The sequence below is a fragment of the Canis aureus genome, chromosome 8 (assembly GCF_053574225.1).
Source record: "Canis aureus isolate CA01 chromosome 8, VMU_Caureus_v.1.0, whole genome shotgun sequence".
Classification (NCBI taxonomy): Eukaryota; Metazoa; Chordata; class Mammalia; order Carnivora; family Canidae; genus Canis; species Canis aureus.
In genome coordinates this window covers 56,665,373-56,692,435 of record NC_135618.1, presented here as the reverse complement: position 1 = coordinate 56,692,435, position 27,063 = coordinate 56,665,373, and the positions used below count along the sequence as shown (strand labels likewise).

Below are 27,063 nucleotides of genomic sequence, written 5' to 3'. Positions count from 1 at the left end.
AACAGTAATCAGCGGCTTTGACATATGCTTCTTTTTGGAAAGAAGGGGAATAAATGGTGGGTACAAAATCTTATGCCTAAGAGGGGAAAAAAAGTAAATTAATTATGCCCTTTCAAATGTTAAGTTTAAAACCCAAAGCTCATCCTATTTCATGTGTGGTTTGTGCTTTCTAGCTGGAGATTCCCAACATCCAAAAACAGAGGAAACAGCTTGCTAAATTGGTGTTAGACTGGGATTCAGTCAGAGCCAGGTAAGGTAGAGCTATGAAAATAACTTCTCCCAGCAACCATCCTCATCCCCCCACACAGGTGAGGGAAAGGTCACTCGGTGGACAAAATGCAGGTGTCCAGATTCACGCACTTGACCCACAGACCAAGTCACACCCACTTACACCTGCTTTTAGGGCTCATTCTCCCAAGTGTGGCAATGGAGATGATGTTAGAACATCCTGTTCTTAGTGAATGAGCAGTCAAAGGAGGCAGAAAAAAAGGAAAAGACAGAAACTTAAGGAAGTGTCCTAAGGGGCGAGGAGTCAGTGGCTAACCGTTCTAAGAGCATTTGTTGCTAGGGTAGCAGAGGGTAGGAATAAGTAGATCTCTGATCTTAGCAGTTCTGAGGGACCTGCCATGTCCAAACCCCATGTGGTTGTGGTCCTTTCACAATCCAATGCTGCATTCAAGTGGAGCAACGCCCGTAAAACTCAGTAACCATCTCTGAGAGCTGCTGACTTGTGGGTTGGTGCTGGATGGCTGTCTTTAGTGCTTCCTGGCAGGACTGCAGCCTGGCTGTGTCCCCGAGGGCATCTGCATCCGTGACTTATGTGGCTTTTTCCTCGGGTGACAGTGGGGAATATGGAGACAGTGCCCCGGGCCCCATCCTTCCTCAGACTTTATCACAAGGGCTGCTAAACTTTCTGTAAAGGAGAAAAAAAAAACACAACCTTTCTGTAAAAGGCCAAGAAGTGAATATTTTCAGCGTAGCACCCTGGGTGGTCCCCGTTACAGCTATTCAACTGCACTGTGTAGCATAAAAACAGTGCTGGACCATAAGGAAATGAAAGCGTGGCTGTGTTCCAATAAAACTTCATTATTATTTTTTTAAAAGGTGGCTCTGTTAGCTCTCTGGTTTATTTTTTTATTCTTAAAGAATAATTGGCATGCAATATTGTATATTTTTTACCTGCACAACTTTGAGGTAACAATTCTATGCATTGCTCTGTGCTCATCACAGTAAGTGTCATGACCATCTGTCCCCATAGAATTATTACAATATTATTGTGTTGCCTATGCTGTGGCTCTTCATCTCTGTGACTTATTTTGTAGCTTGAATTAAGCTACATGCAGTCCTGTGAGGTCGATGTGATTATTTCTCTTTGGCAAATATATGGGGATACAGCCCTCATTTCCTGAGCTTCTACCCATCACAGGTCTTTTTATTGCAGATTTAGAACATCTGTAGCAATTCTACATATAGCATTTCCTTGTTTCTAAGCATTTCTCCTTGTTTCTAAGATGCCACTGAGTATCCTGCACCACTGATTTAATATTTACTTTTTGGGTGGAGGGTGGCAGGGAGAAACACCACTCGATTTAATGTACAAGTCACTTTTAAGACATGTCCTGATTTAAGAAACATCGAGATCATAAAAGGTATACATCTAGGCATTAGCACATGGTAAAAAGAATTGCCACCACTTACTGGCCACTGGCCACATGCTAGGTATTGAGCTCGTTTGATCCTTCCACCGGTTGCTATTTATTGGCTCATTGATGTTTTCACCAGCTCTCAGTGGGGTGCTTACTGCGTCAGACTCTCTGCTACGTATTACATGCAGAGACCCCTCAATGAGGATTGAAGAGGGAGCAGGATTTCGTGGGTTAGGTAACATCCCTTACTCTTGAGAAGAGACCTCTTTTACAGATACGGGTGGAACCTCCCAGAATATCTGCATGACTTGCTTCATGCCTTAGAGATGATACATGTCAGAGCTAGGGTCCTGTCTGCAAACCCTCCATGTTCCGTGTACACCTGTGATTAAATCCTCGGGCCTGGACCAGGCGTGGAGGCCACTGTGAGGTAGAGTTTGGGCTCAAGATAAAGAAGAATGTTCTAATGATTAATTAAATGAGGTCATGAATGCTCCTTACTGGAGTTGGTTGAGTGACATCATAGATGCTTATCTGCCACAAAGTTTACGTCTATAATACATGTATTTATCCCGGAGGGGATTTCAACACTGATTCTTGATCTGCCTTCGTGGTCTTGTTCGCTTAACCAATCAAAGCAAGTATTAGAGAAACAAACAGTTGAATATTTCTTCTTTACTTATTCCTGTGGCTTTTCCCTGGAGGGAAATGATAATCACTAATGACTAATTACTCCTCATTTTCTAAGTAGGAATCCATTATACGGCAGATATTATCGGTACACACACACATGCATAAATATTTGTCCTCTCCCTGACTCCTCATGGTGGTTCTGCAAGGCATCTTGTTTTACAAATGAGGTTATTGAGGCACAGAGAGGTTAAGTCATTTCCTGAGGTCACACAGCTAGTGACAGGGAGAGCCAGTTTTCAAACCTGAGCATGTCAGACTCCGAGGTCCATGCTCTGTGTACTACATGACATCACCAGCTGGGCAAGTCTCCCAAAGGCCTGCTTTGGAAGAGTGCCTCACCTCGGGAACTAGAAAGAAGGCAAAGCAGCATGCTCTCTGGGGGGCGGTGCAGCATCTGGGAAGCTTGAGGAGTTGCTAGCATGGGTTTTCATCTCCATAATATCCATGTTTACGTTTCAGTTGTTGAAACTTTCCAGAATACTCCAACAGAAGGTCAAAGCCTACTTGAAAACCACACAGAAAGTGTTACAGATTATTATTCCCATGCACTCCCCTATTCTTGCTATGATAGAATTCTTCCTTGTTCAGTCCTCTTGACCTATTGAAAAGGGAATGTAAATATTCCACATTATGCTTCAGATTTGCTATAAATTTTGTCTTTAGAATATTAGTGCTAAGAAATGTTTTTAATTCTACAAGTACTTTCCTCGCTGTGGATTGCTAGCTGCATGACTGAAGTTCTGGATTTTACTTGCTGGAAGTGATCACAGATGAGGATGGTAGCGGGAAGAGTCATAGGAGTCCAAGAGCAGGATTGACTCCCAGTGACTCAGGAACATTCCAGGTCAAAGGAGGAAAGCACATGGGCTGTTTGATGGCAAGGACGGCACGATTAGACACTCTAGGAAAGGGGTTTCCCGGCATGATTTCCAGCAGTGGGGCGTGTGTGAGACAAGGTGGGGTAGATTATTCTCAGAGCGGACAGCTGTGCAAGAGTCCTGTCATGTTGAGGAGCTCCTGGCTCTTTTTGCTTGCTTCCATTCCTGGAAGATAAACTCAAGAGAAGCCGACATCCTAGGTATGCTGCCCAACCCAGGTAGAATCAGTTTGGGGAAAGAATCTATCTCCCCGAGGGCCTTGACTCTCTACAAGGTTGAATATGTGCAGCTGGTTCTCAGGTGCTGGTTGCCCCATGTTTTGCAGGTGGAACCAGGCTCACAAATCTTCAGGAACCAACTTCCAGGGGCTTCCGTCAAAAATCGATACCCTCAAGGAAGAGATGGATGAAGCTGGAAATAAAGTAGAGCTGTGCAAGGTACAAGACTTTCCTGAATACTTTGTTCTTGGGGATCCCTGGGTGGCGCAGCGGTTTGGTGCCTGCCTTTGGCCCAGGGCGTGATCCTGGAGACCCGGGATCGAGTCCCGCGTCGGGCTCCCGGTGCATGGAGCCTGCTTCTCCCTCTGCCTGTGTCTCTGCCTCTCTCTCTCTGTGACTATCATAAATAAAAAAATAAATAAAAATAAATACTTTGTTCTTGCATCAACCTGGTGCTTGCAAATGACAGAGGAAAGGTCAAATATTGCAGATTATTGAGTGTGCCACACAAGTCCTATCAGAATACTCTGAATGACAGGAAAGAGGGTTTTAGTTTGTTCTTCCTTTTTTATTTTCTAAGACCCTGCATGACTTTGTTCAGAATAAAACATTCTTTGAAAAAAGTTCAAGTAGGGTATTTTTTTAAATGACAAAAATGTCTGAGCTCATTTAAAATAAAGAATAGATGAAAAAAGGGCAAAAAAACCGTAGCAAAACATACAAGGTTACAGCAATTGTGGGAAATATCAGAAAGAGAGACAGAACGTAAAGACTGCTAACTCTGGGAAACGAACTAGGGGTGGTAGAAGGGTGGAGGGCGGGGAGTGGGAGTGAATGGGTGATGGGCACGGGGGTTATTCTGTATGTTAGTAAATTGAACACCAGTAAAAAATAAATTAAAAAAAAAAAGGTTACAGCAATTAAAACAGTGCACAATAGGGGTGCCTGGCTGGCTCAGCCAGTGGAGCAGGTGACTCCTAATCTCAGGGTTGTACGTTTGAACCCCACATTGGGTATAGAGTTTTGGTTTTTTTTTTTTTTAGATTTTATTTACTTATTAGAGAGAGAACATGAGAGCACGAGCTGAAGGGAGGGCAGAGGGAGAAGCAGACTCCTCCCTGAGTAGGGAGCCTGATGCAGGACTCCATTTCAGGACTCTGGGATCATGACCCAAGCCAAAGACAGACTCTCAACTGACTGAGCCAGCCAGGTGCCGTACATTTTATTTTATTTTAAAATTTTATTTATTTCTTTATTTAGAGAGATCATGAGCTGGGGGAGGGACAGAGGAAGAGGGAGAGAATCTCAAGCAGACTCCGCACTGAGCAAGGAGCCCTACACAGGGCTTGATCTCTTGACCCTAAGATCATGACCTAAGCCAAAATCAAGAGTCAGACACTCAACCATTAAGCCACCCAGGAGCCCCCCAAAATAAAATCTTTTTTTTTTTTTTTTTTTTTTTAAAAAAAAACCACAATAGGCACAAAAATAGTTCTGCAGAAAGCTAGGCTTTCTACAATTAATGCTATTCTAAATAATTGAATATATACTAAAGGGGTCATCATATATCTATAGAGAAGGAAAGTATTACTTTTTAAATGTTGCTAGAATTGGTTTATAATTGGAAGAAACAGAACTTTTAAAAACGTTTTTAATTTTTTTTTTAATTTTTATTTATTTGTTCATGAGAGACACAGGGACATTGACAGAGGGGGAAGCAGGCTCCTTGCAGGGAGGCTGATTGATTCCCAGACCCAAGATCATGCCCTGAGCCAAAGGCAGACACTCAACCACTGAGCCACCCAGACGTCCCGAGAAATAGAACTTTTTAACTCATAAAATAAATTCCAGATGAGATGGTTAAGTGATCTCATTCTCTGTGCATCTCTCTGTGAAGATAAATCTTTATTCCAAATGTTATTTGAGATGGTAAAGAAACAGGTGTTTGGTGCATCTTCAGATTTAAGCTTTCCTTCCTCTTATTATTCATCATTTTCCAAAAATGGTGTCTCTTCTTTTAGATAGTATTAAGACTGTAATATTTTAGTTTGTTCAGGTCACACTGTAATTCATTCTCAAGACCGTGAACTTTAAGATTGGTTAACTGCAGCAAAATGACTTGTTTAAAATAACATAGAGACGAGGAATTAAAACTGGACTAAGTCATGCCATGCATGCAATTAAGTGCTTCTGATAAAATAGTCTCATCGTGGTTTATTGTTCAGAAGAGTTGTAGCTTTGCCAGTGGCATTACAGAGCATTCCTCAGATCCAGTCTAAGCTGGATCTGGGCTACTGGCTGCTTAGACATAAATGTGGCGGAGATCTTAGGAGTCTGAACTGGTATGTTATGGGCTCAAGTATCTTCTCTCAACATCCATGTCATAGTTTCTCATTTCCAATGGTGAAAACCTGTGACGATAGTTTCTGGCTCCCTTTTTACTGACTTCTGTGATTTCCTGAGATCTAAATACTTTGTCACTGTTTTTTTCTTTAACTAGGTCTCATCTACTGTATAATTTACATCGAGTTTTGAATTTCGTTTACTGCATTTTTCAGTTCTAATTATTCAAAGTCAGTGTTTTTTGATAGTGTGTTATTGTTTTCTAGTGCATCTTTCTTTTGTCACGTTTAATCATTTTATATGTACTTATTGTAACAGTCTTTGAGAATTCTGTTTCCTCTGTAAGAATTTGCTTCATGGTGGATTGTTTCCTCCTGTGTTTTTGCAGTTTTGTACTGCGAGCTCATTTTAAGAGAGACTTTGTCTCTGGGACTCCTAGGGATTGGGAGTGATTCTCCCCAGAGAGCATGACCAGTGCCAGGCCCTTTTTAACTAACCTTTCTCGGTTTGAGGATCCCCCACACAACACGTATAGTAAACTCAAACTCCAGACCTTTGCAAAAGCAGATGTAAAATGTTTGCCAAATCCAGGGAAATGTTTTTACTTTCCCAGACCCAGAGCCCAATACAAAATGCATATACTCTAGTCTTGCCGTACACTGCTGAGCAGATGTTTCCTAATCTACCCTGTCATCAGAGGAATAGTTCCTTGGGAATGTTTGTGTGGGATGTACGTGTGCTTGTCTGTTACAGTTCCTCACTTCACCAGGCCCAAGGCTTCATTTTCTTTTTTTTTAAGATTTTATTTTATTTATTTATATTTAAATATTTTATTTATGAGAGACACATAGAGACAGAGACATAGGTAGAGGGAGAAGCAGACTCCCTGCAGGGAGGATGCTGTGGGACTCGACCCCAGGACCCTGGGATCATGACCTGAGCAAAAGGCAGATGCTCACCCATTGAGCCACCCAGGCATCCCTAAGATTTTATTTCTCTATTTGAGAGAGAGTGTGTGCATGGAGGTGGGGGAGAGTCAGAAGGAAAAAGAATCTCAAGCAGACTCTTCACTAGCAGGGAGCCGGAGGCAAGCCTCCATCCCAGGACCATCAGATCATGACCTGAGGTGAAAGCAGACGCTTAACCAACTGAGCCACCCAGGCACTCCCAAGGCTTCATTTTCCGTCTTCTGACCCCATGTGACCACTAGACTCAATCGTCTTGGCCATCAAGGTGGCACAAACTCCCTGAGGTCACCCCCAGCTTCCACTAGTGCCAGGCCTTTTCTCCTCCCTTTTTTTAAAATTTAGTTTTCAAATTTCATTTAAATTCTATTTAGTTAACATATAGTGTAATAGTAGTCAGGAGTAGAATTTAGGTGTTCATCACTTACATACAACACACCCTGCTTAGCACAAGTACCCTCCCCCGTCCCTCCCCCATTTAGCCTGCCCCCCCCACACACACACCTCCCCATCAGCAACCCTATTCATTTATTATAGTTTAGAGTCTCTTTGGGGCTACTGGCTGGCTCAATCAATAGAGCATACAACTCTTGATCTTGGTTGGGGTTTGAGAGTTCAAGCCCCATATTGGCCTTGGAACCTACTCAAAAAAAGAAGAGGGTCTTTCTTATGGTTTGCTTCCCTCTTTTTTTTTCCCCGTGTGTTTATATGTTTTGTTTTGTTAAATTCCACATGTGAGTGAAAAGCCTTTTCTTTTCCCTTCTTTTCTTTCTTCTCTGCCCTGCCCTCTTCTCTTTTCTTTCTCTCCCTCTCTTTTTTGAGGGTGTAGAGGTGGGGCTCCATGAATTACTCTGTTGCTTTCCTGGTTATTCTAAAAGAATTTTTGTTGCTCCAAACTAGCATTTCCAGATATTTTTCATAAAGGAGGCCTTCGTGTTAATTTGTGCACTGAAAACTGAAGACAGTACATTTTATAAATACATACGTAATTAAAATATAATCTAGGATGTCTATAATTTGAATATATCAGATTAATTAGAATGTACTTCTAAAATAATAGGAAAAGTAGGATATATTTCTGTCCAATTAGCTAATCTATCACTCTTTTTTTTAAGATTTTATTTATTTATTCATGAGAGATACAGAGAGGGAGAGAGAGAGAGAGAGAGAGAGAGAGAGAGAGGCAGAGGGAGAAGCAGGCTCCATGCAGGGAACCCGACGTGAGACTCGATCCCAGGTCTCCAGGATCAGGCCCTGGGCTGAAGGTGGTGCTAAACCACTGAGCCACCCAGGCTACCCTAATCTATCACTTTTGAAATAAATTATTTAATTTTGTATAAGCAATTCATCTACATTAGTTCAAATATCAAAAGTATAAAACAGGCACCTGGGTGGCTCAGGTGGTCTGCCTTCAGCTCAGGTCATGATCTCAAGGTCCCGGGACTGAGTCCTGCATCGGGCTGTCTGCTCAGTGCAGAGTCGGCTTAAGATTCTCTTTCTCTCCCTCTGACCACTCCCCTATACACATGCACTCTCTCTGTCTCTAAACTAAATAAATCTTTGGAAAAAGTAAAAAACCATACAGAGTGAAGTCTTTTCTTCCATCCTTGTCCTGCTTACTGAACTCCCACTGCTCACCAAAGGTACCCCCCTGTTGTCAATTTCTTGTTTTTTTCTTCCAGAGATATTTTTAATCGAATGTAGCAGCAAAAATATAACATTTCTTTCTTTCCTATTTTTACACAGATGGTAACACAGCATAAGTAATGCTCTATACTTCACTTCTTAATAAGAATATGAGCCGTGTATCTTGGAGATCTTGCCATATCATTCCCCTAATAAGCTTCCTTATTTACTTATTCATTCATTCATTCATTCATTGTCATCCTAGTTATGGACATCTGTTTTTTTTGTTTTTTTTTTAAGATTTCATTTATTTATTTGAGACAGAGAGACAGAGAGAGAGGGGGGCACGCGTGGTGAGGAGGAGCAGAGGGAGAGAGAGAAGCAGACTCCCCGCTGAGCAGGGAGCTCGATGCAGGGCTTGATCCCAGGACCCCGGAATCATGACCTGGGCTGAAGGCAGATGCTCAACCAACTGAGCACCCCCGGCACCCTCCCAGATGATGGGCATTTAATCCGTGGCTCTTTCCATGACATTTTGCTCTGAGAGCCCATGGATATTAATTCTCAGATAGCATTTTCTTCAGTGACCTGTCTTCTCTTCCACTCACCAGGATCAACTAGCAGCAGATATGTACAGCTTTATGTCCAAAGAAGGGGAGTATGGCAAATTCTTTGTTACGGTAAGCACCTTCCCTTGACAAAATACGAATGCATTGTAAGAATTGAGTCATTTTAGCTTTCTTTTGCAAAAGATTTATTTTTGGTTTTGCTCACCATTGTGTGTGTGTCCATCTGATGCTAACGTTACTTTTGTTTTTGAATGTGGGTCTGTTCTCAGTTATTAGAAGCCCAAGCAGATTACCATAGAAAAGCATTAGCAGTCTTAGAAAAGGCCCTTCCCGAAATGCGAGCCCATCAAGGTAATGTAACCTGCGTGCTGGCTGATGCCCCTTTCCTAAGCCTCTGCCACTTGCGCCTCTGTTCTTCTTCCCCTGACTCCTTTGCATGCATCTCCTCTGGCTAACGCCTCTCTGCCTCGGAGAGTACTGTCTCCCAGCATAATTTCATCTTTCCTCGCCGCATTCTCTAATTTCTTCCAACCCAAATTAACATACTAATGGGACATTCACAGCTCCCCTGACATCTTCAGTTGAAGAGGGAGCTGGACCCTTTGGGCTGTGCCTGTGTGTGTTTTCCCGTCTTATCCTTTCCCAAGTCAGTTATTCATTCCGTTGGGTTTAATTCTGACCCTGTGATTCTGAGAGCGTATGTTCTAGGGAAAAGAGTGTGGACCTTCTAAAAGGAACTTGAGAAGTCAGTACTCGATACTCCCTTGTCAACGTGACTAAATCGTAAGGCCACGGCCAACTCCTTCCCCCTCTTCCTTGCGGTCCTACAAGGCTCTGGATCTTAGTGCTAACATTCTGCTCACCGTAGACTTCACCCACAAGCCACGAATGGACTGAGCTTTCTCCTGATGTTTAGTTTAACCCGAGCACTAAAGCTCTTGACTCTGTGACTTGCCGTCAGAACACGTACCAGCAGAGATCAGTGAGCCCAGTTGAGGCAGAAGTTGCTCTGCCTTCTTCGGACCTATCATACTATTTTGCTTGTGTAGAGCCCATACGTGGAGCTTAGGGTCCCCCTGCAGAACCTCTGGTCTGAGCTGACGAGGAGCAGCCAGGCGCTGAGTGTGGTGACCCTGTGATCTGGACAGCAAGTCAGCAGGTGTGCAGGCGGGATATATGTGTGGGGGGTGTGCGTAACCCACTGGCACCCTCAAGGATGCCACTTCTCCCCTAAATTGGAGGAGGTCCCAGCACCTTCTGGCTTTGTGCCTGAAAGGCTTGGGAATAGAGAATTAGAAAATTCTGTATGTCCACCACCTTGCAAAATCTGATCTTCATCCATCCTGAGTCCATGTGTCTGATCGACCCTTCCTACGATGAGTTGTCCTTGCTTTTCTAAGTGATCCCCTTTCTTGTTCGTGGATGATGAGGTTGAGTCACAGTGCACAGGAGCGACGCTGCTGGCAAGCACTCAGCCTTGCAAGGGGCAGGCGCTTGCCGGGCAAGTTCCAGATGCCAAGAGCGGTGTATTTGTGGGATGCCTACTGTGCGCGGGGCCCTGTGTAGGAAAAAGCAGGAACCATCATCATCTTAGCCTTGAATTAATTAAAGTCTGGTTTGAAGATGACTAATAAGCACAAAGAAAGAGAAGATTGGGTTTGGGGAGCATGACTTTTTTTTTCTTTTTTTAACTGTTTTTTCCCCCCCAAGGCTCTTGTCCCTAGAGAAGTATATCAGCAAGTGACAGGGAACAGGACGAGGGCAGAAGGAGGCTGAGGATGGAACAGGGGGCTGGCGTGCGGGGGTGGAAACCCAGCGAAGGAGACAAGATCCATCTTTCTCTGTGGGGTTGCCACACCTTGGGCTTCAGCTGCTGCCGCCTCCGCCTGTCCTCCTGTCTCCCTGCCGTCCTAGTTCCTGTCTTCCTCTTCCTTTCTCTTCTTTATTTCCAGAAAGACTCAGAGCATTCTTACTGTAGGGGACCCCCCACCTTGACCCCCCACCCCCACCCCCGGCCGTCGTGTCCCCGGGCGCTGCCATCTCACCCACGTGGTCAGCTGATGGGACTTGGTACCCACCTGTCCGTAGCCCGGGGCCCTGTTGCGTCTCATCCTCCTGTTCTTCTGGGAGCTGTCTGAATGACTCGTTTCCTCTGGCCACCCCGTCACACGGTGCAGTCTTGCATCTGCTCCCAGTCACCCTTCAATTGAGATTACTGGGGCACCTGGGTAGCTCACTCGGTTAGGCATCTGGCTTCGGCTCAGGTCATGATCCCAGGCTCCTGGCATCAAGCCTCACATTGGCTCCCTGCTCAGCTGGGAGCCTTCTCCCTTTCCTTCCAACTTGTGTTCTCTGTCTCTCTCTCTCAAGTAAATAAATAAAATCGTTAAAAAAAAAAAAAAAAAGTTAAAATCCTGCAGCTCCCAGTTGAACCAGGGCTCTTAATTGTCGGATCCTGGCATCTGATGTGGCTTGGACTGTCTCCTTTGATGGCATGTGTGCCCCATCGCACCTGGTTGCGTCTTTCATTGTTAGGGGTGTGCTCATCCCCCTCCTGTCCCTCTTGTCCCCAGAGTCCCCTCCCGGTGCCAGCCCCTATGTCACCGGTGTCTTCACCCTCACAGTCTCCCCAGTGCTGGTTCCCTCTGAGGGCCGGCTGTCCCCTGAAACTCCACACATTCCTAAAGCAAGCTGATCTTCCCCCTACCCCCTAACTGTGCTTTTCTCCTCCATGTCTTCTGGATGCCATCTCCCTCCAAACCATCCAGGCTTGACCTTGGAGCCCGGGTCTGTCCTTTCTACCCTCTGCGGGGCCTTCCCCTCCACCCACACCATCGCCCCCCTGCTCCCGGCCCTTGCTTCTTTGGGCAAGAGCTATAAAATCAAATGTAAATTTTGAGACTCAAGGTCCCTGGTCTTTTCTCAGCTCATCTTCCTGGTCTGTTTCCTTCAGAGCCCCCCAGTTCCCCTCCTTGAAACCAGCAGCAAACACTTTGTCTCCCGAGTCACTCTAACATCTGTGATCCGTGCCAGAAGTCACAAACAGCCATAATCTCATTTTTCAAAAAATTTTGCCATCATTTAAACACCAGATGCCTTCACATAACAATGCGATTTTTGGCTTCTCTTGAAAGTTTCAGAAAGTCTGGCGACACTGGATCTGCTTTCCCACATGGTGACATGGGTCAGGAGCCAAGGAGGAGGGTCCCTCTGCCCCCAGCCTGACTCAGCACCTTGGGTGTCTCCCCAGCCCCTGTGGACACCCGCACCTGTGACCCTTGTCCTGTCATTTTCCAGCCACTACTTGGCAAGCATGTCTTGTTTTGTTAATGACTGTTGTGTGTTTACGTGTACGTCTTGTATTTTCTTCCCAGTTAGAAGGGTGGGGAGTCTCCATGAACTTGGGGTGCTGCTGTGGTGCCCCGCACTTAGCAGGCCTGTTGTTGGAGATGCCAGCACCTTTTGGGCAGTCTGGCTCGGGAGTTGTCCAGACCACTGGTTCTCACATCCACCCTCTGCCGACGTGACACCAGTGTGGGGGGTGAGGCACCCTGCAGAGCATTTCCTAGAAAGTTCTAGCGGGGGTTCAGAGAATGCCCAGCTCTTGCCACCATGGGGTCAGGCATGCGGTGGCAATGACGGCAGGTGCCATTCACAGAACTCCCCTGAGGATTCTGATGTACCCTCTTCAGCGAAGGGATCACATGGTCATTTTCTGCCTATGTTGAGAATCATTGTTAGATGATAGGGACAAAGTTTGCAGGGGAAGGTCTGGCCTCTGAGAGCACTGTCACAGAGTTCGGTGTTCTGAGAAGGGCCAAGCCCCCAGACACTCTTGCTACTAGGAATTACACTGGCTGTGGTTGGGGCTGGGGTCAGGGAGCATGGGCCGGAGATGAGGAGGCGCCTGCCTCCTTGCCCTAACCCCCCCTTCGACCTGGATCCCCTTGCTCTTTCCATCGATTTTAACCTTGTATGAGCTCGCAGGCCCGTGGACCCGGGAGTCTTCTTCCTTCCCGTGTGTGCAGATCACGCGATGGGACCTGTCCCTGCTCTTATGGTAGCAAGAGGGTAAGAGGGCACAGCAGAGGAATACCGCCTGCTTTGAACCCAAGGTTCGAACAGCACGAAGTAGCTGAAGGACAATTGTCCGTTAATGGTGCTGAGAAGGATGTGAACCTCCTGTCACTGGAAAGGACTAAGTGTTCCTCAGTCGAGTATTTTTCTCGGAGTGGTTTCCCCTTTCTGCGTCAGTGTGCTTCCCCGGCAGCACCACATCTGTACAGCACCCACCCAAACAAGTACTTCTCCTTCTAACAGAATACGTCCATTCGCTAAATTCTTGTTTCTGTTTTACTGCTCTGTTGTATGTATTCCTCCTGCTAAGCTGCCTCACATCTCTTGTGGAATGAAGCGGAGTATGTGACCCCAAAATAATATAAACAATTGCTTTACTGCTGGCCCAGGCTTCAGCCTCAGCTGCTTTGGGGCTGCAGATACTGCGTAGTTTCCTACTCAGAATGTTCTGGACCTGGCTGGGGCTACAGCATTCGGAAGCACTGCATGTCGCGGAGACGTTGCATTTAATATGAGTTCACATTGGCCATCTTCCAGTGTTGTGTGATGATGCTTGGCCTGTGTTTAAAATCTTAGGAAATTATTTCCTCCTTCACATTGAAGGAGTCTATTTCTTGTCCTCGAGTTAAAAGGCCAGTGCTGCTTTGCATGGCTAAGAGTAAATGTCCTTCCAGTGAAATGAGTACGCTCAGACGAATCCTTGGGTTAGCGCCAGGCAGTCCAGCCCATGTGTCCCGTGCAGGAGCCCCATAGTGACTTCTGCTGGGCAGCTCCCACTGGGTGCCTTGGAGGGTGTTGAGGGCTCTGTTCCACAAGTAACCTCCCAGCTGGGACCTATTCTTGCTCTAGTAGATGGTAAATAACCAAAGCCAACAGAACAGAATTTTCCCCTTTTCCCAAAGCCTCAACTACCAGTCTCCTAAAAAAAAAAAAAAAAAGAAAGACAAAATCCCCTTTGGTAGTTTGGGTAGGAAAAACCTCCCCAATGATGCCATGAGATCGTTGGGTGTCTTACTGGATGGTTTGCTGCTCTAGATAAGTGGGCGGAAAAGCCAGCCTTTGGGACGCCTTTGGAAGAACACCTAAAACGGAGCGGCCGTGAGATCGCATTGCCCATTGAAGCCTGCGTCATGCTGCTCCTGGAGACGGGCATGAAGGAGGAGGTGAGGGGCACAGGCCAGTGTCAGTACTGTATACACTGATGGCTTTGCAACTTTTGTCACTGTGACCCACATTTTATTTTATTTTATTTTATTTTATTTTATTTTATTTTATTATTTTTTTTTAAACTTTTATTTATTTATGATAGGCACACAGTGAGAGAGAGAGAGAGGCAGAGACACAGGCAGAGGGAGAAGCAGGCTCCATGCACCGGGAGCCTGACGTGGGATTCGATCCCGGATATCCAGGACCGCGCCCTGGGCCAAAGGCAGGCGCCAAACCGCTGCGCCACCCAGGGATCCCTAACCCACATTTTAAATTGGAGCCCTGCACAGTATACCTGGAATTCACACTATGAATGAAACCAGTTTCACGGGATCCCTGGGTGGTGCAGCGGTTTGGCGCCTGCCTTTGGCCCAGGGCGCGATCCTGGAGACCCGGGATCGAATCCCACATCAGGCTCCCGGTGCATGGAGCCTGCTTCTCCCTCTGCCTGTGTCTCTGCCTCTCTCTCTCTCTCTCTCTCTATCATAAAAAAAAAAAAAAAAAAAAAAAAGAAACCAGTTTCACTGAACAATGTTTCCCTTTCCTGTACACTCTGACTTTCTTTTGCCCCACTTGATTGTTTCATTTTAGACTCTGATGGTGATTTGGGACATTGAATTTCATGATGCACTAAAAGGACCAGAACTTCTGGGAGCTTTTTAGTCTGCTTATAAGAATCTTACATTTGTGTAGTACTATGCAGCATTGGTGTGGGGTTTTTCATACTTATGTTGTAGAATCCTTACCCCCAAGACCCCACAAACCAAGCAGGGCAGGTCTTCTTACTCCTTTTGTCAATAAATGAGTGAGTGAGTTCATGGTGGGGTGGAATCAAAATCACATGCCAAGTCTTTTTTTTTTCCTTTTAAAAACCTTATTGAAGTATAATGTCCATCGTAAAAGTATGTATCATAAGCGAATAGCTCGTTAAGTTTCCACAAACTGAACCCACCCACATAATGAGCACCCAGATCAAGGAACACCCCAGGAGCTCTCCTTTTGTCTGCTTCCAGTCACTGCCATAATCCCCCACTGATGTGACCCCAACTTCTTGTAGCCAAGATCAGAGCTGCTCAGCCAGGGCCAATTTTGTCCCCCTCAGGAGCTATTTGTCAAGATCGCAAGACATTTTTGATTGTCACAATTTTGGAGGCAGGTTTGCTACCAGCATCTGGTGGGTAGAGCCCAGGGCGGCTGCTAAACATCCCACCAGGTGCAGGACTGCCCCTACAATGCAGCATTATCTAGCCTGAGATCGAGAAACCTGGCCTAGATGAATTTCACTTAAAACCTGAGTCTTATAATTCCTGGACCAGTGTCATCATAGTCTAACCTTTCTTGGTTGACTTCATGTGTTTTCTCTAAGGAACCCTTAGGGCAGTGGAAGTGACTACCAGTCTAGTCTATCAGTTTTTTACAAGATGTCAATTTAAAAAAAAATCCTACATTTAGAAAAATCTATGGCAATCAACCTTGGGGAGTATAAAATACTGCATTTAAATAGATTTCTGATAGGCACAGATATTTTAGCACAGGGGCAGGCAAGAGCTCCCACCAATCAGGAATGAAGTGCTCACTGCCTGCTCATCTGCCCTCTGCCTTTGCTGGGTCCCATCATCCTTCCTGGTCGCCCTGCAAGGCGGGCAGCGATCCAGCCTCAGAGATGAGGTGTGTGGGAGTTGGGCCGGGGCCGAAGGCTCTTGCACAACTGGAAGCCCACAACTTGAACTTGACACTGAAGGCCTCTTGTTGTCTTTAGGGCCTTTTCCGAATTGGGGCTGGGGCCTCGAAGTTAAAGAAACTGAAAGCTGCTTTAGACTGTTCTACTTCTCACCTGGATGAGTTCTACTCCGATCCCCATGCTGTGGCAGGTGAGCTGCAAGGGGTTGCCCTCGGGGTGGCAGGCAGGTCCCATCTCAGACAGATCACCTGCTAAAAACCCAATTTTCATTTTCAGTAACAGATAAAATTGAAATGGCCTATATAGGTTCAATTGGAAAAACTGAAATGACACACATAACTGAATCAGTACACACATACACGCGCACACACCCCTTTTCCTGTTTTGGGGGGTTTCTTTGTTTTCCTGATTATTAAGTAAAGGTGAAGGTAGCTTATCATCTAAATATTTGGAGACTTGATTGTATTTTCTTCCCTTCTTTCTCCTTCAAAGTCTAGATCTACCTGAGGATGGTAGAATGTCCATTAGAAGGTGACTTTGAAGTTAATTTCATTTTCTACTGACCCTCAATATATTTTACAAAGGGCTGGAATTTGTTTTAGGAACACTTCATGCTCTAACCACTCCCACTGATTCATAGCTTGTTCTAGATATTCTTAGCAGGTTGTAATTGTGATCGTTTCAATTTGTAAAATAATATGTCCCGAGATTCCCAGGCTTACCCCTTGACTTACTCAAAATGAGTGTTAATAATTTCAGGTGCTTTAAAGTCCTATTTACGGGAACTGCCTGAACCTTTGATGACTTTTAATCTGTATGAAGAATGGACACAAGTTGCAAGGTAAGTTTAAAGGACACTGAGTTTTAAAAGTAAAGGAAATGATGGGATATTATGTCCCCTTTGTGAATCATCTTACTCTCAAGGATCATAAAATAACATTAAAATAGCACATGTGTTAAATAATATGTGCCTGAGTTCTTAAGTTTAGGGTGAAAATATTGAGTATTGTTATGTGTGGGAAGGTCACCACTTATGCATTGGCTTCAATTTGTGTGAAGTTATATGGATAAAGACATATAGTGGGACCCACATTAATTGATTGGCTAATCACAAACCCCTTTTTGATTGAAGAAAGCCCTGCAGTGGGGACAAGTGTCATACTGGACAGTGGCAATGTACCTGGCGAGCCATGTGGAAACTCAGCTGAGCAGTAATACAGTGTTGACGGTACTAGCAATGAGAGTGCCCACTGTGTGCTAAGGACATACTGATCTCGATACCCGTTACCTCCTGTGATCCATGATTAATGACATAAAAGATGGATGTGGTTATCTTCATTTTACAGATGTGGGAACTGAGGCTAGGGGAGGGATGGGACCAAAGTAACAGCAAGTAATTGGCAGAGCAAGAATTCAGACCCAGACCTGTGTGACCCAGAGACTGTGTCCCTATCCTGTGTTTCCCCCACTGCCCCCACCCCCATCTTCTGTGTATCCAGGAGCAGTCAGCAGCCTCTTCTAAGAAGTCCCAGAAGCTTCTCTCTGGCCAGCCAGGCTGCCTCCTTGTTAGCTTGTGCCTCATGGTTCTGACTGCCTTCCTCATCCCTCAGGGAGGAGGAACAGATCACCCTGCCCTGCCTACCCCCCCTCCTCTATCTCTAGCTACTGTCACCTGTTCCCAGTAAGTGAACTGCTGGGTCCGATCAACTAGGCTTCAGCAGCAGTGACTCTACCATCGGTAAGGTTTTTAAAGTCAGAGTAAGTTCATAGTCATGGTCATATCCTTGGAACCTGTGTGTAGCCTAGCCTGTTGGCTGAATAAATGGAACCCAATAGCAGTGTCGAGTAGGGGAGCATTCTGGGGTCTCTTTTGTTGGGTAGCCTGCCCCACTTCTCCGCACCTTGATTCTTTTCTCAGCTCTGGGACTCCCCAAAGCATTCCCATGAGAAAATACACTTTTCAAAGCAGGTGTCTGTTTATTGGTGTATGAATTCTCCATACTTGAGAAATGTCAACATCCCGGTGACATATTGACTGGCCTCTGAAGTGGAATTATGTTCACTTCCTGCTTCGTAACTCCAGATCAGTTCAGTCGTGGGGAATATTTAGGTCCAAAGGTACATTGTGTGGGCAACTTGCTAACATTCTCTCCTGCTCTTGGGCAGGGTGACTGATCTTATCTATTCCTCTTTTGTGTCTATGTAAGTTTGCATGTCAAAACTGTAGAGCAGAAGAGCTCCTGTGATTGCTTCATGACTGGGTAGGGCTTCTGTGTCTGGAGCCTTTGAGCAGAGTTAAAGGCAGGGAAAGGGCAGGGGGAGGGTGGGCTGGCTGCCCTGTGGCTGGGCCAGCCAGAGTCTGGGCTCCAGGGAAGCCTCTCGGGGAGATACACACTTCTTAGACAGAATTTTCAGTGGTGCCTTGTCTCCTGAGTGCCAGGCGCTGGCACAGGTGGTTTCAGGGTTATGCCTCTGGAACATCTTCATCACTTGGCAAATCAACATTCTTATCCCCAGGCGGGCACATCAGGAGACTGAGTCTTGGAGAGGCTAACTAACTGCTCAGAGTTAAATATTTAGTTGGTATTTGACTCCGAATTTATTTGTTTCCAAATCCATCCTGTTTTCCAGCTGTGCTTCCTCTGTCAACAAGGGCATAGTTGTTACCTCTTAACAATACGGGTTCCGAATGGTGGATTTTTTAATGGAAGGTTATGAATACAGGTTTTTTTTCCCCCTCAGTGTGCAGGATCAAGACAAAAAACTTCAGGATTTATGGAGAACATGTCAAAAGTTGCCACCACAAAATTTTGTGAACTTTAGGTATGTATGCCTGGTGTCCTGCAAATTAAGCCACCAAACCACAGTGACTCTGGCATAAAGAAAGGTGCCGCCTGCAGGGAGACCATTCAGTCCAAGCACGCTAATAAACAAGTGCTTTGGAGAGGAAGGGGGGTTGCTGGGAATGGGACTCCATGTATATTATTGTGATGCATATCACAGTGTAAAGCTTCTGCATCAGCCTGCATTAACAGGATTAACAGCTAAGTCTCCTGGTCGGTTTCCCACGGCAGCTACTAGGAAAAAGTTCTCTTGGAAAGTTGGTTTGGCTGCATGTTGGATTTGAAGTTTAAAATGTCCATTATAGGGGTTCAGTTGATAGAGCATACAACTCTTTATCTCAGGATTGTGAGTTCAAACCCCACATTGGGCATAAAACTTACTTAAATAAATTTTTAAAAAATTGCCCAGCATGTAAAAGGCAAAAATTAATCAACAATTCTATCTTCTGGGGACACCTTGGTGGCTCAGTTGTTGAGCACCTCCCTTCTGCTCAGGTTGTCATCCTGGGGTCCAGGGATCAAGTCCCACATCGGGCTCCCTGCATGGAGCCTGCTTCTCTCTCTGCCTCTCTCTTGTGTCACTCATGAATAAATAAATAAACATAAAAATTTTTTTTAAATTCTATTTTCTGTAAAAGCTTTTCTATATGCTATGTAATTTATTTTTAATATAGCACAAGTCATCCTATTAAATGAAATGTTTAGAACTGGAGATTATGTGTTGCTTTGTTTCTAAGAAAATTTACCATAGAATACATTTCTAGAATTTAACCTCCATTTTCCTTTTGACCTAAAATGTGACTTTGAAGAAGCATAGAGAGAAGAAGGATAAGAGGTAGCTCTAAGTCATTGAAAAACCAAAGAAAATTTTGTAAAAGGGCTTGGTCCAAAATGACACATATTTTATTGGTGAAATTTCTGGTATCTTACCTGACCTTTATTTCAGCCCCGGGTTCTACCACTAACATTTTGTAAGCACAGCACTACAAAAGCAAGAAATTACCTACAGTATAGGAGAGACTGTAACTATATGATAAATTGGAGATTTTCATAATTACCACATAAAGTATTTTCAAATACAGTTTCCTTTAAGCAATATCTCTATCCTTGTATTTTTTTGTGTTTGTATTAGAACATATTGAGCCCATTGTTAATCAGATTGTAATTTACTGAGAGGTAGTTAGGGCATAAAGGAGAAATGGTTTGGAAATACACAGCAAATAGGGACTGAATAATGGAGGTTTATATGTGAGCTGTCTTCCTCTTTGAAACAAAGAGCACAGGACTTTGCAAAATATGGCACCCGAGCCAGATTCTGATTCATTACCATTCTGCACTTAGCACCAGGGCAGCAGGATGCTGTTCCTACAAATATTTCAGCATATATGCTCTCCCCCTTCCTGTCTTCTCCCCCAGGTATTTAATCAAGTTCCTGGCAAAGCTTGCTCAGACCAGTGACGTCAATAAAATGACTCCCAGCAACATTGCAATTGTATTAGGCCCTAACTTATTATGGGCCAAAACTGAAGGGTAAGTGATGTTTCCCCATAGCATGTTATTTTAATCTCACCTTGCAGTGGTTGCCTCAGTGGTTGAGCATCTGCCTTTGGTTCAGGTCATGATCCCAGGGTCCTGGGATCAAGTCCCTCATCAGGCTCCCTGGAGCCTGCTTCTCTCCCTCTGCCTGTCTCTGCCTCTCTCTCTCTCTCTCTGTGTGTGTGTGTCTCATGAATAAATAAATAAAATATATAAATAAATAAATAAATAAATAAATAGTAATTTGAAAAAATAAAATAAAAATAAAAATAAAAAAATAGTTTGGGGGCACCTGGGTGGCTCAGTCAGTTAAGCTTCTGCCTTTGGCTCAGGTCATGATCTCAGGGTCCTGGGATCAAGTCCCGCATCAGGCTCCCTGCTCAGGGGGGAGCCTGCTTCCCCTTCTGCCTCTGTTGGTGCTCGCTCACTATCTCTCTCAAATAAATAAATAAAATCTTAAAAAGAAAAAAAGATATTTGGCTAGCACTGAGAAATGTAAACTGAATAGGAGAAAGGGGTCTGGGAAGCCAATAATGTTGACATTGGTGACATTATAATTACCTCACTTAATCCTCACAAATAGCCTTTGTGAAGTAGGTGTGTGTGTCCTCCTTTTGACAGATGAGAACAAGGACCTTGTCTAAGGTTACACAACAGGGAGGTGGGGGGATCACAATCCTATCCTGAACCTTCTCCCACCGTCCCACGACTGCCATCATTATTCTTCACATTGGAAGATCATTGGCAGTTCAGGTTTCCATTAAAAAATGTAGTGACTTTCTGAAATAAAATCTTTCTATTTTTCATTCATTTATTAAGTGTATGCCCAATCTTGTTTAAGGAAGTATTTATAGGATTATTTACAATGATCCAATGTCATAAAGCAAAATTAACAATGCATTGATATATACAGTTAAATACATATGTCATATCTTACTGCAAATAAATTCTTTGGTAGACCAAAGAGTTAATTATATAAGAAGTGATGTCATAAACATGGCAGGTGAGTTACCTTTTGGAGTAGAGAAGTATTTTCTAAACATCAAATCAGTATAAAAAACACATTTGAAAATGGATAGAGGGATCCCTGGGTGGCGCAGTGGTTTGGCGCCTGCCTTTGGCCCAGGGCGCAATCCTGGAGACCCGGGATCGAATCCCACGTCGGGCTCCCGGTGCATGGAGCCTGCTTCTCCCTCTGCCTGTGTCTCTGCCTCTCTCTCTCTCTCTGACTATCATAAATAAACAAAAACAAAAACAAACAAACAAAAAAAAGAAAATGGATAGATTTGGCTCTGTCAACAGCTCCAAACTTCTAAATATCGTAAAGTGCCTTAAACAAATTATAATTCACAAAACGAGGAAGACATTCCTCCAGAAGTGTCTGGAATATATTAAAAGGCCTTGCAAAAAAAAAAAGGCCTTGCAAATCAATAGGCGAGTAGTATCTCCTGAAAAAGAAAAAACTGGCCAAGAACATGAATAAATAGTCCCTCCCCAACCCAGCAGGTTCCTAATGCGCGAGGGTGATAGATATGGTATGGTAGGAAGTACGAAAAGGTGGGGAACAAAATTTGTAGGCAGAGCTTGCAATTTAAGCTGGAATTTGAAAGGAGCTAGAACTTTCTCTTGGTTGGAAATTGGGGTGAAAATCTTCTTCCCACTGGGAAGAAAGGTCAGGTAGAGAAGGAGGAGGTAGGTTTGGGACAGTCAGACAAGGGATCCAGCCTCTTAGAAATTTAGTTTCCTCGTGAATGAAACAGGCCTCGTAACAGACCCCGTGTTATAAAAATCGAATTAAATGAGCTGAAGACCCTGATGCCCTGAAGCATGATAAGTGCTCCATGAATGTCAGGCCTTTGTAGCTTTTACTTCTGTGGTATTCTGACTCTGAACTGGAATATGAGCACCTTGACATGAGGGATCGCAAGTCTTATTTATTTTCTTCCTTTGGAACCCTGGCATTCACACTCTCAACTTCTGAACGTGCGTCTCGGGACCAGTCCACAGATGTGACAGCCTGATAGTCTGTGTAAATATAGGGCACAGGTTTTCTAGTGCAAGGGGCACACTCTTGGTTATATTCTGGGCAAAATCGTTGGTGGTCACCCAAGATGACTCTCACAGCCAGTACTGCTCCATCAGGAAAATGCCTGGTTGAAACTCTGTTCCAGACCAGCTTGAAATCAGCATGTGGCCATACCATTGTTCACCAGCTCACCCGCTGTTAATGCAGTGTGTGCATACTAAGGAGTGCCAGCTAAGTCGGGGTGATTTTTCCTCCTGGGGCATCACCACCACACATACACACCACCACCACACACATCACCAGGGCCCCATGGATCTAATTTTTCCATTTGTGTTTAAGTATTTTCTTGTTTTAAAGTAATTAAATTGGGGGCTCCTGGGTGGGACAGTCAGGCATCAGACTCTTGCTTTCAGCTCAGGCCATGATCTCAGGGTCCTGGGATGGAGCCCCGAGATGGGCTCCACACTTCCCACAGAGTCTGCTTGAGATTCTCTCCCTCCTCCCTCTGCTCCCCCCCTGCCCATTATGCCCCCCTCAAATAAGTAAACCTTTAAAAAATAAAAAATAAAGTGATTAAAATGCTCTGACACAACCTGCAGAAATTGGAGACTGCCTGGGGGAAGCAGTCTAACTCTGTGAATGTCCTTTGCAGATCGCTGGCTGAAATGGCAGCAGCTACCTCTGTCCACGTGGTTGCGGTCATTGAGCCCATCATTCAGCACGCCGACTGGTTCTTCCCTGAAGGTAAATTACCTGTCTTTCCAATTTCACAGACCACCCAAGCAACACAATAACAATATGAAAAATTCTTTAAAGAAGAAAATGCATCAGTAATCCCTTCGCGATTACATGATTGGCTTCATTTTTTTCACGTTTGTCTTTAGACCCCTTGCGTTCACCTTTGACATATTGGCATCCACATTATTTTGTATTTCGCTTTACTTAACTTCACGCTGGAGTTGTTACTCAGCCAGTGTGAACTAAATACCCTAGGCACCATATGTTTGCTGGTGAGATATGCTGTCTTCCCTGGAGGAAGCTGGCCCTTGGAGATGAAGGCCACCTAAACAAATATTATAACACATGGTGAGGGAGAAGGAGGGGCCGATGGTTTGATGAACTCAGATATTGGGCACAAAGAACTGGGACTGCTTTATGGAAGAGGCGACACTGAATGTGCAGTTTTCCATTGGGAAGACGGCTTTTTGTTTCTCTAGGCAGAGAGCTGGTTTTGTGTAAAAGTGGAAGATGAAGCAGGATAGGTTGATTGGAGCCACTTTGTGAAGGTGGGAGTTGGCCGTGTCAGAGAAAGAGGATTTCCACCTACCGGTGATCAATTTTCAAACTACGTTTGTTGTAGTCCTGGGAACCACAGAAGTTCCATGACCCCCTTCAGGGGCACCGGTATGGCAAGTTTTGTGAGTCCAGACCTCTTGCCCCATCCTTTCTCCTGGAGTGTGAGCTCCTTGACAGTAGGGCGTGCTTGTTTCTCCTTTACCATGGTCTTCACACCATTGAGAATCACACCTCACTCACGTAGGTTGCTCAACAAATACGTGATGTAGGATTGAATACTGGCATTTTGCCCATGACTTCTTTGGGAAAACAAGTCTCAGAAAAACCGCTGTAGGCAGTATGGAGTTGGTGTTGCCTTTTATTTGTATTTTATATCAAACCATAAATACCTGTCATTTTTTTAAAGTAATCTATGCTTATTTTTCTCCTCCATATTCCATGATTATTCTTTTTACAAAGAAGAAAGCAGAGGAATTGTGTGACTTAAATTCTGAATTGCACCCCCTCCTTAGCTCTAGTTTCCTCCTTTTACCTCCCCCTGGCTTGGCAAGCCATTCTTGAGAAGATGAGGGGGTGGTAGGGGTTCCGCTTGGGAAACAAGGAGGGCTGATGGGAGTTTTATATGCTCTATACCTCACATGTAGGCGGACCTCATTTCATGGCACTTTACTTATCGTGCTTCCTAGATCCTAGGAAGGTTTTTTCAAAATTGAAGGTTTGTGGCAACCCTGCATGGAGCATGTCTGTTGGTGCCATGTTTCCGATAGCATTTTGCTCATTTTGTGTCTCTGTCACGTTTTGGTAATTCTCGCCATACTTCAAACTTTTTCGTTCTTAGTATATTTGTTATAGTGATCTGTGACCAGTGATTACGACTTGCTGAAAGCTCAGATGATGGCTAGCATTTCTTAGCAATAATGTATTTTGTAAGTAAGGTATGTACGTTGAGTTTGTAGACATAAGGCTATTAGACACTTAATGGACGACAGCATAGTATAGACTTAATTGTTATGTGTGCCGGGGAACCAAGGCAGCCGTTTGACTTGTTTTATCGTGGTATTCATTTTATTGGGATGTTCACTTTATTGCGATACTCGCCTTATTGCTATGGTCTGCAAACCAAACCTGCAGTATCTCTGAGGTGTGCCTGCACACTTGTTTCTTTTTCTTCTCACAGAAGTGGAATTCAACGTATCAGAAGCATTCGTGCCTCTCGTCACCCCAAATTCCAATCACTCATCTCACACTGGAAATGACTCTGACTCAGGGACCCTTGAAAGGAAGCGGCCTGCCAGCATGGCAGTCATGGAAGGGGACTTGGTGAAGAAGGAAAGGTGTGTTTAGAGCCATTCACTTTCTTCCAGCAACAGATGTGACGTAGAAGAGTTATTGATCCTCACTATCCGGTCCTGCCTCCATGGGACTCGTAGTATGAGAGTGACCTTGGGTAGCCATGTCTGTTAGGTCCAGATTTTTCGGGAATTCTTCTCTCGTTCATTCCAGACATTAATGTGACCATAAGGCAGATATGTGGCTTGTCAATTAACATTTGTGCCGTAAGCATCCAGGCTTCCCTTGGTCGGTGATAAGCCCCACAGTGGTATGGCATCATACACACGTTACAAAGCCACCTAAATGTTCTTAATGTGGGAAAAAGAGACAAAAGGAGAGGGGGGCTAAATACTGTAGACTGATGGGAGAATAACCCACCTCTCACAGTAAGTTGTCAGATTCAGCGTTTAAAGAGACCTCTTTTTGGTATAACTTGGCCCCTCAATGGAAGCCAGCCACTGAATCTGATGTTCAGCTGGAGAAAACCTCAGTATTTGCTGATTCGATTCTGGAAGAAAAAAGATGGCTCCAATGGTCTTAGAGACATGTGTCTCGATACTGTGCTCCACGGGCGATTTTAGTGGGATTTTCAAAGGTTAAGGCTGTTTGTGATTTGTGCCTTCAGAGGCCAATCTGTTCCGTCTGTATATGAAATGCCACTGTATTCACTCCTAAGGCCAAGTTAGAGAAGCCTGCAGAGTAACATGCTTTTCACACGCACACATAATAACATCACCAGGCATAGTTTACATGACAACTAAACAACAAGCTCTTATTTTAATTGCCCGATCTTATATTGAGCTTTGTTTGTTTCATTTTGCTTTGTTGTTGTTGTTGTTTTCATTTTTTAACCCATAGCTTAGTTCCCTAGCCTGTCCCTCTGAAACCCATGTTTATCATGTGGGGAAGTCTTACTTCTCTGAAGTCCTCATCACACATTTGGTCCTGCTTCCTGATGACAAGCTGACCACTGCAACATTAGCCTTTGTGCCTTTGAAGTTACAAAACACAGTGTTACATCTCTCATTGGCACACAAGAAACAATTCTCAGTTACCTCCCAGGGTGGATTGTCCCCACCAACTGACCCGGTACACACAAGCTCAGGGAGCCATGTGTCTTTATCTTTCAAACTGAAAAGCTCGAAAGTTCTTACATCAAGTCGGCTTACATGAAGGGGAATCCTCCTCCTCTCCATCCTCCAACCACCTTCTCCTGCCCAAAAGCAATGATTTTTTTTTCCAGTGTTACATATCCTTTCAGCTAATTCTTTGCATACACCTGTACCAATGCTTCTCCACCTCAGCTTAAGAGGCAGGGTATGATGACAGCCTTACACTGCCGGTGGTAGGACTTCTGCACTCAGCTTCCACCTTGTCCCCCACACATACAGATTCGAGGAGGCCACTGGGTAATAGGTAAATAGGCACACTGACATGACGTCACCCACTCAAGACGAGGCCTGCCTGTTTGCTTTAGCTGTTCACACCCAAATTAAGAAAAGACATTGATCAGTACCAGGTCTTTTGGCTTGCTCAGGTTTAAAGCCAAGTTGAGCTGCTTGCCTTGGTAATAGGAATGACCATTAATTTGGTCCTTGCCGCTTCACTGCATGCTGGGCAACTTGGGTGGCTCTCCCCATGTGTGGGTTTTAACACGTGTGGACCGATGGACTTCTGTCTCAGTAGTCGGCTTGCATGGTGTGTTGACTGTTTCTTCTTTCTGTGTAGCTTTGGTGTGAAGCTTATGGACTTCCAGGCCCACCGGCGGGGTGGCACTCTAAATAGAAAGCACATATCCCCAGCTTTCCAGCCACCACTCCCGCCCACAGATGGCAGCACCTTGGCTCCTGCAGGCCCAGAGCCCCCTCCCCAGAGCTCTAGGGCTGAAAGCAGCACAGGGGGTGGGACTGTCCCCTCCTCTGCGGGCATACTGGAGCAAGGGCCAAGCCCGGGCGACAGGTAAGAAGGCCGGCTTCTGCTGGCAGTAGGTGCTCAGAGCCCCAGCCTTCTTGCAGGGGCTGGCCTGTGGGCATGATCTCCATGCCCACAGAATCACTCAGCATAGAGTGATCTGCCATAACCAGATCTGCCTTCACTCTTCTGGTTGGCAGAGGATGGAAAAAAAAAA

The 27,063-nt window shown here is 44.8% G+C and overlaps 1 protein-coding gene and 1 long non-coding RNA gene across 5 annotated transcripts in view; one reads left to right on the top strand and one right to left on the bottom strand.

Moving 5' to 3' along the window:
- Positions 1 to 14,544, bottom strand: part of LOC144319238 (uncharacterized) — a 40,531-nt gene extending 25,987 nt beyond the window's left edge. For both annotated transcript variants that reach the window (XR_013385127.1, XR_013385128.1), the window contains exons 1-2: positions 11,017 to 14,544; positions 10,256 to 10,496 (exon numbers count right to left, since the gene is read on the bottom strand). This is a non-coding gene — a long non-coding RNA (uncharacterized LOC144319238). The remainder of the gene's footprint in view (positions 1 to 10,255; positions 10,497 to 11,016) is intronic.
- ARHGAP17 (Rho GTPase activating protein 17) overlaps positions 1 to 27,063 on the top strand; it is a 93,407-nt gene that overhangs the window by 48,496 nt on the left and 17,848 nt on the right. For 2 of the 3 annotated variants that reach the window (XM_077907085.1, XM_077907088.1), the window contains 12 exons: positions 174 to 250; positions 3,543 to 3,654; positions 8,981 to 9,049; positions 9,208 to 9,289; positions 14,051 to 14,178; positions 15,981 to 16,092; positions 16,662 to 16,743; positions 18,645 to 18,725; positions 20,162 to 20,275; positions 22,960 to 23,051; positions 24,781 to 24,937; positions 26,664 to 26,894. In XM_077907085.1, the coding sequence (XP_077763211.1) occupies positions 174 to 250; positions 3,543 to 3,654; positions 8,981 to 9,049; positions 9,208 to 9,289; positions 14,051 to 14,178; positions 15,981 to 16,092; positions 16,662 to 16,743; positions 18,645 to 18,725; positions 20,162 to 20,275; positions 22,960 to 23,051; positions 24,781 to 24,937; positions 26,664 to 26,894 (1,337 nt within the window). The remainder of the gene's footprint in view (positions 1 to 173; positions 251 to 3,542; positions 3,655 to 8,980; positions 9,050 to 9,207; positions 9,290 to 14,050; positions 14,179 to 15,980; positions 16,093 to 16,661; positions 16,744 to 18,644; positions 18,726 to 20,161; positions 20,276 to 22,959; positions 23,052 to 24,780; positions 24,938 to 26,663; positions 26,895 to 27,063) is intronic. The other variant, XM_077907087.1, reaches the window with a different exon arrangement.